General features: G+C 51.8%; 2 protein-coding genes across 5 annotated transcripts in view; one reads left to right on the forward strand and one right to left on the reverse strand.

Annotated features, from left to right (window-relative positions):
- The window catches only part of TECR (trans-2,3-enoyl-CoA reductase), a gene marked incomplete at its 3' end in the record, with an annotated part of 28,144 nt that extends 26,932 nt beyond the window's left edge, over nt 1-1,212 (forward strand). Inside the window, exons 9-13 of one of the 4 annotated variants that reach the window (XM_079917938.1) lie at nt 45-88; nt 165-222; nt 305-393; nt 721-766; nt 1,002-1,205. In XM_079917938.1, coding sequence (XP_079774064.1) covers nt 45-88; nt 165-222; nt 305-393; nt 721-766; nt 1,002-1,087 — 323 coding nt within the window. Of the gene's footprint in view, nt 1-44; nt 89-164; nt 223-304; nt 394-720; nt 767-854 lie in introns of all 4 variants that reach the window. The other 3 variants (XM_079917936.1, XM_079917935.1, XM_079917937.1) reach the window with 3 other exon arrangements.
- NDUFB7 (NADH:ubiquinone oxidoreductase subunit B7) lies at nt 1,182-5,561 on the reverse strand. Its single transcript, XM_079917941.1, has 3 exons — nt 5,390-5,561; nt 1,659-1,827; nt 1,182-1,364 (listed from the first exon to the last, which is right to left on the reverse strand). Exons 1-3 carry the CDS (start codon nt 5,499-5,501, stop codon nt 1,241-1,243), a joined length of 405 nt encoding a protein of 134 aa, XP_079774067.1. The 5' UTR covers nt 5,502-5,561; the 3' UTR covers nt 1,182-1,240.
- Nucleotides 5,562-12,869: the final 7,308 nt, after the last annotated feature.

Below are 12,869 nucleotides of genomic sequence, written 5' to 3' on the forward strand. Positions count from 1 at the left end.
CAGGCTCTCCCCTCACGGGCTTCCCTTCTCTGCTTCCTCTTCAGCCTACGGAGCTCAGCAGGTTAAACTGGCGCTCGCCATCTTTGTGGTAAGCGGGCTGGGACGGATGACAGGGTGCGGGGAGTTTGGGGGGCGGCTCCGAGCTGACCCTGCTTCTCTAACAGATCTGCCAGCTCGGCAACTTCTCCATCCACATGGCCCTGCGGGACCTGCGGCCAGCTGGTGAGTGGCCTGCTCCGGGCAGGGGGGATGGCCACCTGGGCAGGCTGAGCCAGCGGGTCTCACTCCTGTCCTGTCCTCCCAGGGTCTAAGACCAGGAAGATCCCATACCCCACCAAGAACCCCTTCACATGGCTCTTCCTGCTGGTGTCTTGTCCCAATTACACCTACGAGGTGAGGGTCTGCCCTCCTCTCCTCTCCCTCCCGGGGCTTGGGGTCCCATGTGGAGGGCTAGCTTCTAGGAGGGGGCGGTGCCTGGCTCCGTAGCTGTTTCTGCAGTTTGAACTTGGAACATTTGGAAATGGAGAGACTGTGGCCTCTGTGGGGCCTGGGAGGTGTCCAGCTGGGCTTGTGGCTGTTGGGGACTGAGGGGCAGCTTCATCGTGTAGTGCCCCCTTACTCCAGGCCCCTCGAGCTCTGGCGTGCGGTTCCCATCCCCTTACTAGAACAGCTGGGGCTGCCCAGCCCTGCCCGCCTTCACCCTGCCTGCTCTGCCCACAGGTGGGGTCCTGGATTGGCTTTGCCATCATGACACAGTGCCTCCCAGGTGAGCCCGCTGCCCCTTCCCCAGGGGGCCCCGCCCGTCCCTGCTGGGTGCAGCCCTCCCTCCCTGACTCCCCTGCTCCACCCCACAGTGGCCCTCTTCTCCCTGGTGGGCTTCACCCAGATGACCATCTGGGCCAAGGGCAAGCACCGCAGCTACCTGAAGGAGTTCCGAGACTACCCGCCCCTGCGCATGCCCATCATCCCCTTCCTGCTCTGAATGGCATCCCCTCACCCAGGCTCAGCCAGCCAGGCTCGTGTCCCCCCGCCCCAGTGTCATTCTGGGCGAGGAGTGGGAACCACTGCTCTCCAGCGTCTGGAATAAAACCTGCCTGCCCAGCTGGACTCAGACTCAGCGGTGTTTCTTTTGGGGGTCGGTTCGGGGCTCAGCACACCAAAGAAAGAGGCGGAGCTTGGGCTGAGGGCCCTGGAGGCTTTTATTTTTTTTGACTGGTCTACAGGGTGGTAGGCGGGGCCGCTACAGGGCCACCTCGGGGCCCACGTCACCGGACCCCTGGCCTCTGGCCTCCCTCTGCTCCCGCCTCTTCTTCCGCTGGAGCAGCCGCCGCTCCCGCTCAAACTCCTTCATGCGCTTCACGTAGCTGCAGGCAGAGTACAAGGAGGGAGGGGTAGCCTGGGGAGCTGATGGGACTCTGAGGGGGTCGCAGGTAGGGAAGACCTGCGTGCCTGTGATGTAACTCTGGGGTCTGCCCCCTCCCCTGGGGTGGACACCAGTGAGCCCAGAGCAAGAGCTGGGCCTCCCACCTGAACTAGGCGTGGCCACTCCTGTAGGCACCTCAAAGCAGCCCGCCCCACCCCGCAGCCCCTTTGGGATTCCTCTTTCTACTGAGGTGGGGCCTGGCCGGGTGAGGGCTCGGGGCGGGCGTGGGGCTCACTCGAGGTGCTCGCAGTAGTCCCAGTCGTGCTGCTCGTGCTTGCAGGCCAGGAGGTTGGGGAAGCTGTCGCGCTTGCACTTGAGGAACCGGATGAGGTAGTGGGCGCAGTAGTCCCGCTGCTGGAGCACCAGCTGCGCGTCATTCATCTCCTGCTGAGTGGCCACCATCTCTGCGGGGGGGACGGGTGGGGCTCAGCCAGGGCCAGGAAGAGCTTTCTAATTCGCACGAAAGCAACCCCCAACACTGAGGCCCAGATGGGCAGGGTCCCTCTCCCGCCATCACCGAGCACCTCGAAATCCACGCTAGATTCTTGCCTCCCCTCCCCCTGGGGTCACTCCCCAGACAGCGCCACCCTGCAGAGGTGTGTGGGCGTCTGTGTGTCTGCCTGGGGGACCTGGATCCCAGCTCTGTCCTCTCAGTGGAGGCACAGCTTCTGCCCGCCTCATAGAAAGCTGAACTAATAATCCTCGTCCTGCTGCCCCACCCACCTGGTAAACCCCACGGGGATGAAATCAACCTTCACTTCAACTGGGGCCCATCTGGGGGCCGTCAGTAATCGTGGGCACACACCCCAGCCCGCGCCCGCTGTGCTGGTGATCCTGAGCTCTGTCCCCACCTAGCACGGGGCACACAGGACCTAGCCTTCCTGCATCCTCAAGGGAACCCCTGCCCCCCCATCTTACCCCATCTTTCTTGGTCCTAGATGCTCCTCCTTTCTCGAACATTCTCTTCCGGTGGCCCCCCTCTCTGCCACACCCTCCCCAGGTTTCCTGCCATCTCTATGGCTGTCCAAACATTAAGCTGCCCAAACATTAAGCCTTGGCTTCTGGTGGTTCTTGCTAAGAGCCGTCCACTCATTCTAATTCATGGCTTCCGTCTCCACCCCGTATATCGTTGAGTCCCAGGCCTTGTGTCCACCTGCAGCCCCTGATAGTTTCCATGTCAAGGTGGCACTTCACACCTGATGCTCCAGCCTGATGAGTCAGTCAGTAGCCAGGATTTATGGAGTACCAACTGTGTGCTGGGTGCTGGGGATATACAAGGGAACATGCCAGGCAAGGATCCCTCCCTGCTCTTGGAGGGAGACACAGAACAAACAGGTAGAGCTAGATGTTGTAGGATGCCTGACAATGCTAAGTATTAGGGAGGAAAATAAGGGAGAGAGAGAGGCAGTGTGGGGAGGTGGGTCACAACTTTAGATGGAGGGGGCCGTCAAAAGGTGGCATACGAAGGTGAGGGAGTGGGTCACATAGACACCCGGGTAAGGCATCCCCAAGAGCGGCACAGCAGGTGCAAAGGCCCTGAAGTGGGAGGACAGGCGGGATGCCTCAGGGGTTTCGGCCTGAGCATGTGGTGGTCAGCGCTGGAGGGAGGCACAGGGTTGGTAGGGGAGGTCAGGAGCTCTGTTTCAGGCCTGCTGAGTGCAAGATGCCCGTTAAATGTGGAGTGGAGATGCCAAGCAGGCAGTGAGGTCCATGAGTCTGGGGTTCAGGGTCAAGGCCCAGCTGGAGATAAAAACTCCAGCCCTGGTGCACAGCAGCCATTTGAAACCAGAGGACTAGCAACGACCCCCAGGGAGTGGTGGGAGTGGGTGGAGACAGGAGAGACCCACGCAGTGGGGCGCCTTGGCATTTACAAGGCAGGGAGGTGGGCGGGAGCTGTGGGGTCTTGGAACCACGTGAAGAGGGGCTCCCAGGAGGTGGCAGCGACCGGCCGTGCCTGCTGCTGCCACAGTGGAGTTAGACCTGAGAATCTGGGCCACAACTACTGAGCCTGCACGTCTGGAGCCTGTCTGGAGCCTGTGCTCCACAACAAGAGAGGCCACGATAGTGGGAGGCCCGCGATGAAGAGTGGCCCCCGCTTGCCAAAACTAGAGAAAGCCCTCGCACAGAAACGAAGACCCGACACAACCCCCCCCCCCAAAAATTTTTTTTTAAATTTTATTTATTTATTTATTTATTGGCTGTGTCAGGTCTTCGTTGCTGCGTGCGGGCTTCGTCGCGGTGTGCGGGCTTCTCATTGCGGGGGCTTCTCTTGTTGCGGAGCACGGGCTCTAGGCGTGCGGGCTTCAGCAGTTGTGGCTCGCGGGCTCTAGAGCGCGGGCTCAGTAGCTATGGTGCACGGGCTTAGTTGTTCTGCGGCATGTGGGATCTTCCTGGACCAGGGCTCGAACCCATGCCCCCTGCATTGGCAGGCGGATTCTTAACCACGGCACCACCAGGGAAGCCCCAGAAGAAGATATTACGACAGCAGAAATAACAGCGTATTTGCATGTTGATGGGAAAACCAACCTTGCAAGAGAGGGAGAGTGGTTGGAGCAGTCCTTGGGTAGGTGAGAGGATGGGATGGAGGGCATCAGAGGGCTCACCTGGAGCAGAGGCTTAGCTAAAGCCGGGGCAGATCATCTGGGCTAACAGGAGAGAAGGTGGAGTCCAGGGTGTGTAGGAAGCAGGGATGAAGGGAGCCCACAAGAGCTCTTTTGGCTGCTTCTATTTTCTTAAGAGGATACAAAGTGACTAGCTGAAAGGAGGTGCTGGGGTCTGAGAGAGAAGGCGTGAGACCATGGTCTAGGAAGGAGCCCGAGAGAGCGAAGGGCCAGGGAATGTGACAGGAAAACAGCAGCATGAAGAGTCAACTGGGGGAGCAATTGGGAGACCAGTCAGGGAGGATGGGTGTTTTTCTCCCACGATGTTCAGCTGCACAGGGACAGGAGCCACGGAGGAGAGCTGGCTTTAACCAGGGTTCTGGTTAAGCAAGACAGAGGAGGGGATGGGGTGGGGCGGCTCTGGGTGTTTGCAAAACATTAATGGGAAAGCAGGGTGTGAGGGGCAGCGGGAAGGACTGACAGGATAAGGAGGTGGGGGTACTGATGGACTGCAGGTTCCAGTGGGGCTAAAGGAACTACAAGGACTCGAGACACCATAGGACCGTACCTCCCAACATTCTCCTAAATCCACACCTCTCTGCACCACCCCATTCCCTTAGGGATCTCTCTGTCTCCAAGTCGTCGCCCACCTGGCAGCCAACGTGACCTTTTGATAAAGCAAATCTGATCGTGTCCCTCCTCTGCTTTGAAGCACTAGCTCTCCCCTCTCCTTGGTCTCGGTGGGGCCAACTCCTCCGCATCTCCCGCAGGCCTCGCTTCCAGTCATAGTCTCCTGAAAGCCCGCCTTGATACTCCCAGGGGCCATCATCAAGATCCGCCAGGTTCCTTTGTCTTCCCTACAGGGCTGTGAGTTCCCCCTTAGTCAGTGCCTGCTGCATCCTCGGTGCCCAACTCGGGACTTGGTCCAGGACTGGCGCTCGATATGCTTGTGATATTAACGAATAAAAAAAGCAAAGTGCAGAACAGTATGTGCGGCGTGAGCCCCCCTCGTGTTTTCTCTAGCATACCTAAAAATAGCAGCGACATCCGGACAGAGGTACAATAAGCACATCCCTTCCGCGATAAACCCTCCCATAGTTCCCCACTCACTCCAGGACTACCGCCTCATTAGGTCCTGTGTCGCCACTCTCTTTTGCCCCCGGGCTTTTTGTTCAAACAGTGCCTTCTGCCTGGAATGCCTCCACACTCAGGCAGGGTCACGCGCGCCCCCTGGACTCCTCCGGGCCGAGGTCAGGGCTGAACCCAGACACAGTGCATGACGCTCGAGCCCAGCCGACCCCGGGGTTCAGGGGTTCCGGCGCCCACCCCAAACTCCCGCCGGCCGCGCCTGCGCACTGGGACTCACCGCGTTCTTTGCGCCCGGGGAAGCCGTAGTCTGGCGGGAAGGTGGGCATCCGCAGGGGGTCAGGCTCCACCGATGCATCGCCCAGGTAACGCCGACCTAGGTGCGCCCCCATGGTTGCTGTCGCCGCAGGTTCCTGCAGCAGACAGGGTCACCCAGCCCCTACCCGGAAGCACTCCTTGGCCAGCGACGGCTTCCGGGTTGCTCAGGCCGCAGCGGGGATCATAGAGATGAACGACTCCGGAGGACTTCAGGTATCTCTGGCGCCACCTTGCGGTTGGGCTGAGATAGTAAGGTGCGCGCCTCCTACTCTGGTGATCGCCAGAGGGGGCCTCCCTGCTTCTGGAAATCCATCTGGGCAGGAGAGGGTGGACGATGTGAGCCTGAGGCTTCCTCCCACCCTCCCTGGGCGCCTCTGGTCTCCTGAAGCTAGAGCACAAATGAAAATTATTCTTATGTCGTATTTCTAGCTTCTCCCGAAGCTAGAGCGCAAATGAAAATTATTCTTATGTCGTATTTCAAAAAAGTCTTTATTCTAAAACTTTCGAATTTGTCATAAAAAACCCTGCACAGAGCTGACATAATTAGCAAATATCAAAAGTTTAAATAAAATTATTTAAAATAAGCATTTTAATTAAGTTTAATTTAAATAAGCAAATAAAAGTTATTTATAAACTATTTATAAGCTGAGATTTTAAATAAATCCAATTTAGTACTTTGTAAAAATAAAACGAGCTGTGATTGTAGTATCCCTGTAGTTGCCCCTGTAAAGAATGGGTATTACATTTCACCCCTGTTACATTAGAGCTTCTACACATGTATATTTAAAAGTATAATACATTGGTAATACTGCCAAATACTTCTTGACCCAATGTGCAGCTGTAACAAATGTTGTGTTAATTTGTTACTCTCTCTGGAATCCTGCACATTGGAACACAAAAGAGAAGCCTTTCACTGGGTGCTTGGCCGTGCTGGGAAATGATACTTGGATGCTGCATGATTAGATTTCATTTGACAAGGTGTTGTGGGTTGAATTGTGTCCACCCCCCCTCCCCCAAATAAGTTGAACTCCTAACCCCTGGGAACCTGTGAATGTGATCTTTTTTGAAAGTAGGGTCTTTGCAGATGTAATCAAGTTAAGATGAGGTCATGATGGACTCGGGTGGGTCCTAATCCAATGACTGATGTCCTTATAAGAGGGAAATTTGGACACAGACATGCACACAGAGCGTCACATGATGCTGGAGGCAGAGACTGGAGTGATGCATCTACAAGCATATGAACACCAAGGATCCCAGGCCAGGAAGGATCCTCCCCCAGAGACTTGGGAGCAAGCATGGCCCTGCTCACACCTTATTTTGGACTTGCAGCCTCCAGAACCGTGAGACTATAAATTTTTCTTGTTCTAAGCCACCTAGTTTGTGGTACCTTGTTATGGCAGCCCTAGGAAACAAATACACAAGATAATTTGTCTTTTCTCCTACCTAAACTTGTCTGGTGCTCAAGTCCCCTACACACCCCAAAGCAGCATCTGTTTCCAGCACTGGCAGCGGCACAACCAGAATCACACTCAGACACAGGAGGGCATCAGCCAGAGTGGCGGGGAAGTGCTCCCTGGAGGCCTGAGTGGCATTGATACCGAGAGATGTCATGTTTAGAGTTACGGTTGTTCTATGCCAGCTCCAATCACAGGATATCAGGTGACAGCAGCATCCGGTGTTCTTCAGTAAATTTATTTTGTGTTTGTAATATGTGAGATTCTCTAAAGCAAGCCAGATTCCTCTACTTGGGCCAAGGGGGTTTCCTGCTATTTGAGAGAACAGATGTCCTGGATTAGAACCCTATTTGTGTGGTCTGGGTGAGTGCCTTTAGCTCTTTGTAAAATCGAGATCTCAATTTTAATGTTTTAAGCATTAAATGTGTTAATTATATGAAGTACTTATAGCAGTGCTTAGCACATAGCATTAGATAAGTGTTACTTATTGTTACTACTACATCCCTCTATTATGAATGGCTGTGTCAGACCTTGAGGACACAGAGGTGAACAAGAAGAAAAGAGTGGGGGTGGAGGGTATCTCTCTCCACTCACACGCGTCCTACGAAGGGCTTTATATACAATCTGTAGTGGGTTAAACAGTGCTGCCCCCTTAAAAAGGTATGTCCATACCCTCATCTTGGGAACCTGTGAATGTGACCTTATTTGGAAAACGTGCCTTTGCAAATGTAATGAAGGGTATTGAGATGAGATCGTAGGCCAAGTAGGCCTCCAATGCAATAAGTGTTCTTATAAGAGAAAGATGGAGGGAGATTTGACATCAACAGAAGAGGAAACAGAGAAAGAGAGAAGGTCGTGTGAAGACAGAGGCAGAAATTGGAGTGATGCGGCCACGAGCCAAGGAACACCTGGAGCCACCAGAGGCTGAAGGAGGCAAGGAGCAGAATCTCCCCTAGAGCCTTTGGAGGGAGCACAGCTCTGCCGACAACATGATTTCAGACTTCGGGCCTCCAGAACTGTGAGAGAACAAATTTCTGTTGCGTTAAGCCACCCAGTTTGTGGTCATTTGTCGAGCAGCCTTAGGAAATGAATATACCACCTTATAGATGGATAACCCCCAAATCTGTCTCTAGATATGTCTTCTCCCCTGAAATGCCGACACATGAATATATCCAGCCACCGACTGGGCACCTTCACATGCTTATTCTGTTTGAGCTGCTATAATAAAGGCTTATAAACAATAGAAATTTATTTCTCACAGTTCTGGAGGTGGGAAATCCAAGATCAGGGTGCCAGCATGGTTGGGTTCCAGCGAGGGTCCTCTTCTGGGTTGCAGACGGCCAGCTTTTCATTGTGTCCTCACATGGTGGAAAGGGGGTGAGCTTGCTCCCATGTCTCTTCTTCTAAGGGCACTAATCCCATTTGTGAGGCTCCACCCCCATGACTTAATCACTTCCCAAAGGCCTCACCTCCTAATACTATCACATTGGGGATTAGATTTCAACATATGAATTTTTTTTTTTTTTTTTTTGGTGGTGGTGGTGGGGAGATACAAACAGTCTATAACACACCCTCAAACGACACTCCTGATTTCTCTCTGTTCTCTCCTAAATCTGTTCCTCCCTCTGTCTTCCTGTCTTGGGCAATGTCTGCTCCATTTTTTCCAGGTGTCAGGCCCCAAACCTTTTGGTCATACTCAACTCTAGTCCTCTCACTCCAGCCATCCAAATCAGTGGCAAATTTCTTTGGTTGCACTGTAGAAACCGATAAAGAACACAACCCATTCCTACCCCCTCCAATGGCCACCAGCCCCATCCAGGTCATGGCCATATCTCCAGTACAACTGCAGTAGGCTTCTCCTGGCCCCCACCTTCCTTAATCTCTCACCCTCGGGTTGCACCTGTCAAAACAGAAATTGGATCATGTCCTTCCTCTGCTGAAACCCTCCCGTGGCTCCCCATTTATGTGGAGCAAAAGCCACACCCAGCCTGAAAGCATTTGACTCAGGAGGTCTGGAGCCCCAGAATCTGCATTTCCCAGGTGACAGAGATATTGCTGGTCTGGGGACCAACCTTGGGAGAACTACTGAGCTAGATTTTCATGTGCTGACACAGGGACGTAGCCATGATATATTGGGAACTCAAAAAGGCAAGCGAAACAGAAAGTCATCAGTTAGATCCATTAAACTGTAACTTGCTTAATAAGTAGTGAACTGTAACGTCCCTTCACGGATCAAGCTTGCTTTTATTGTTTTTATAAAAACTTGCATGTCCTCCAAGTGTCACGTAGCCTAAACAATAAGATGTCTACCAGGGTTGTTTTTCAGGAACTTGGAGTCAGCTGTGTCCAGTCTGAGCTCAAGCCAGTTAAGACTGGTTGGGACCACCCACCCTCCAACTGGGTCTGCACAGGTGTCCAATCAGTGTCCTTTTGACGTCAGAGGACTCAAAACTCCACCCTCAGAGCAGGCTAACCCTGCCATTTTCTGGACTTGCATCCCGTGGAGAAGCATGTAGCTTACACTGGCCTGAGTAGAATGATGATTACCTCACTTAAAAGAAAAGATCTCTAATCACCTTTCCCCATGCTCCGCAAGCCTCAGCTTTATTCCATAAATATCCCGAGCCCCTCACCTTCAGGGAGGTGGAGTTGAGATATGTTCTCCCATCTTGCTTGGCTGCCTTGTGAGTGAACCCTTTCTCTGCTGCAAAATTGGTGTCTCAGGTTTGGCTTGCTGGGCATCTGGCAAACACACCTGGTTCAGTAACGCAAGCCATGGAGGATAGACCGATGGTGATTGAGACTTCCTTTCCAGGAAGTTCTGTCCCCAGAACGTGGTATAGATTTGTGATCCTTGCGCACTTCCTGACTCCAGGGGACAACATGCACGTTCTTGTCTTTGTGAATGGCACTCCTGGAGTTGTGCAGTGCCCAACCTGCACGGCTATACCAGGCAGCCCTACCCTGTTCTGTGTGTCTCCCCTCTGCCTCTCTTTTTCTGTGTGTCAGCTGCTCACCTAGAGGCCAGAGCTGGGAGGAGACCCAGAGTGGCAAATCACGGTGCCAGCTCACTCTCCCTGCGTGATCTTGGGAAGTGACTTCCCTTTCAGAGATGCAGTTTACTCATCTGTAAAATGGGTCCCTACTAAACAGCTCCCACCCCCTTCATGGTTTTATTTTCCTTATTAGCACTTACCGCCCTCTAACCTGAGATCTATATATTTGACTTAGTATTTAACTTGTTAACTGTTGGTCTCTCCTCTTGAAGGTCAGCTCTGCAGAGCAGGGAATTTTACCTGTCTTGTTCACCGCTGTATTTCTGCACCTAGAAGGGTACTGGCACACAGCGGGGGTTTAGTAAATACTTGTCAAAAATCAACAAATGAATAAATGAACAGGGTGGTTTGGAAGAACCAGTCGGTCAACCAGTTGATGGTTGCCTGAAAAGCGCTTCCTGCCGGGCACCTAGGAGGTATCCAGTACGCGCATGCGCTATTATCACTTTCATCTGGGTGGCGCTCTCTAACTAGAAGGCCCACCAGAGGGGACTCCCACGACCAGTCGTTTCACTAGAGGATGAAGAGGTCCAAGCCAGGGATGACTCTGGGTGGGTGGGGATGTGGACCTACATCTGTCCTGAGGTCCCTGGACGCAGATGCTTCAGCTTGGTCTGTCCATACTCAGAGTTGGAGATCTGAGGGGGGATAATATTAGAGTGAGGGTGGTATTCAGGGGTGAGGGAGGGGCCGGGCCTCAGTCACCCGTGCCCCACAGTCTTCCTGTTTTTCTTCTTCTACCAACCATCTGATGAGACCTTACTGTGTTCCCCGCCCGCATCCCCAGGTGCCCTGCATCACTGCCCACAGCTTCCCCGCCCCTCCTTCCTCTTTCCCGGGCCACTGCCATCTGCGCAGAGGCTTCTGCTCTGCCCCGGGCAGGGGCTGCATTAGCATTTTGTGGGCGGAACAGCCTCGGAGGCCCCAGGTAGGGCCGGGGATGGAGAAGAACATTCTGGGCGGAGTTTGCGCCTCGCCTCGGTCCGCTGCATGGGAGGTCGGAAGCTCTGGGTACTTTAGTTCCGGAGAGGAGGAAAAATAAATTAGCTTGGCCTAGACAGTCCCTGGGGAAGACCTGGCCTCGGTCCGTGGTAGTGACCAGAGGCGCGCCTGTAATCCAGGAGCTGCCCCGGGATTCTGCTGCCTGCGTGTCGGGCTGCTGGCTGGTGGTGGAGGACCAGCGAGCCTGGAGTGGCCTGGCCTTAGGGTTTGGTGGGCAGGACCGTCACTCATTCATTCAACAAACATCCTATTGGACACAATGTGTGTGATAAGATGGTGATAACTGTTAAGGACAAACGTAATGAATGGAGTGTATGGAGAAGGGTGGGCTTGGAACTTCAGTTTTAGAAAGTTTCACTGAGAAGGGGACATTGGATCTCAGACTCCCTGTTTCTCGAAGACACCAGGAGCTTGCTGTCCTCAGGGCCTTTGCACAGACTAGAATGCTTTTCTTCCAGATAGGTACAGGGCTTTCCCCCACCTTCTTCAGTTGATTTCAACTGTCAGGTCTTTCCTGATCATCTCCTTCTCCTCCCCCCCTCCCTCCCCCCTCCTTCTTTTAAAATTGATATATAATTCACATATAACATTATATTAGTTTCAGGTGTACAACATGATGCAATGTTTGTATATATTGTGAAATGGTCACCACATTAAGTCTTATTAACATCCATCCATTATGGCACCGTTACCCTTTTTTTTATTTTTCTTGTAATGAGAACTTTCAAGAGATACTTACTCTGTGAAAGCAGTGTTATTTCAGGGCATGGATCAGGTATATGTTCTGTAATGCATATAAGGAAGTGTTTGTAGACACACAAGGTGGTTCTAAGAGTGCTAATTGCTCAGCAAGATTAGATGAGTCTTACATCAGTAAATAACGTGCTGACCATTTTTTATTGCATGTAGTGGTGTATTTAACAGCTCATGTATAAAAACGTTTTTTTTTTGAGTGTTCCTTGATCATCCAGTTGTGAACAGTATTACTTTAGTGAATGGATGTGCAGACAGTTCCGTAATGCATGTAGAGGAGTGCCTAGAAACACAGATAAGAAAGATGTTCCCAAAACTGTTACTTGAAAAAGAAAGAAAAAAACTCTATTTGCAACTTTCAAATAGACCCAATCACCTTATTTATTTATTTATTTTTGGCCACGCCTAGTGCTTTGCGGCTTGTGGGATCTTAGTTCCCCCACCAGAGCCGCAGCAGTGAGAGTGCTGAGTCCTAACCACTGGACCGCCAGGGAACTCCCCCATCACCTTCTTAAACATAAGTGTTTAACGCCCTACAATTCCCTCTTAGCACTGCTTTAGCTGCTCCCCACATATTTTGATAGGGTACGTTTTCACTTTCATTCAGTCAAAACTATTTTTAGTTTTGACTTCCTGTCTGACCCATGATTTAATTTCCAAATACGTATGGATTTTCCAGATATCATTCTGTGATTTCTAGTATACTTTGGTTCTGGTCCAAGACCATGCTTTGTATCATTTCCATTCTGTGATCTTCTTTACTATTGCAACAGTCCCGCCCCATGCACACCTGATTCCTCTTGTCTGCTTTATTTTTCTTCTTTTTTCTGCTTATGCCTATCTAACAACATTTCTAAGGTATGTCTTTTTATTGAAGTATAGTTGATTTACAATATTATATTAGTTTCAAGTGTACAACGTAGTGATTCAATATTTTTATAGATTATACTCCATTTAAAGTTATTACAAAATAATTGCTGATTTCCCTGTGCTGTACAATATATCCTGTTTCTTATTTATTTTATTCATAGTAGTTTGTATCTCTTAATCCTCTACCCCTATTTTGCCCCTCCCCTCTTTCCCTCTCCCCACTGGTAACCACTAGTTCGTTCTCTATATAAGGTATTTGTTTATTTTATTCATTATATCTCTCCCTGTTTCTAATCCCAAGGGTAGG

The sequence above is a fragment of the Stenella coeruleoalba genome (genome assembly GCF_951394435.1).
Source record: "Stenella coeruleoalba genome assembly, chromosome: 3".
Taxonomy (NCBI): Eukaryota; Metazoa; Chordata; class Mammalia; order Artiodactyla; family Delphinidae; genus Stenella; species Stenella coeruleoalba.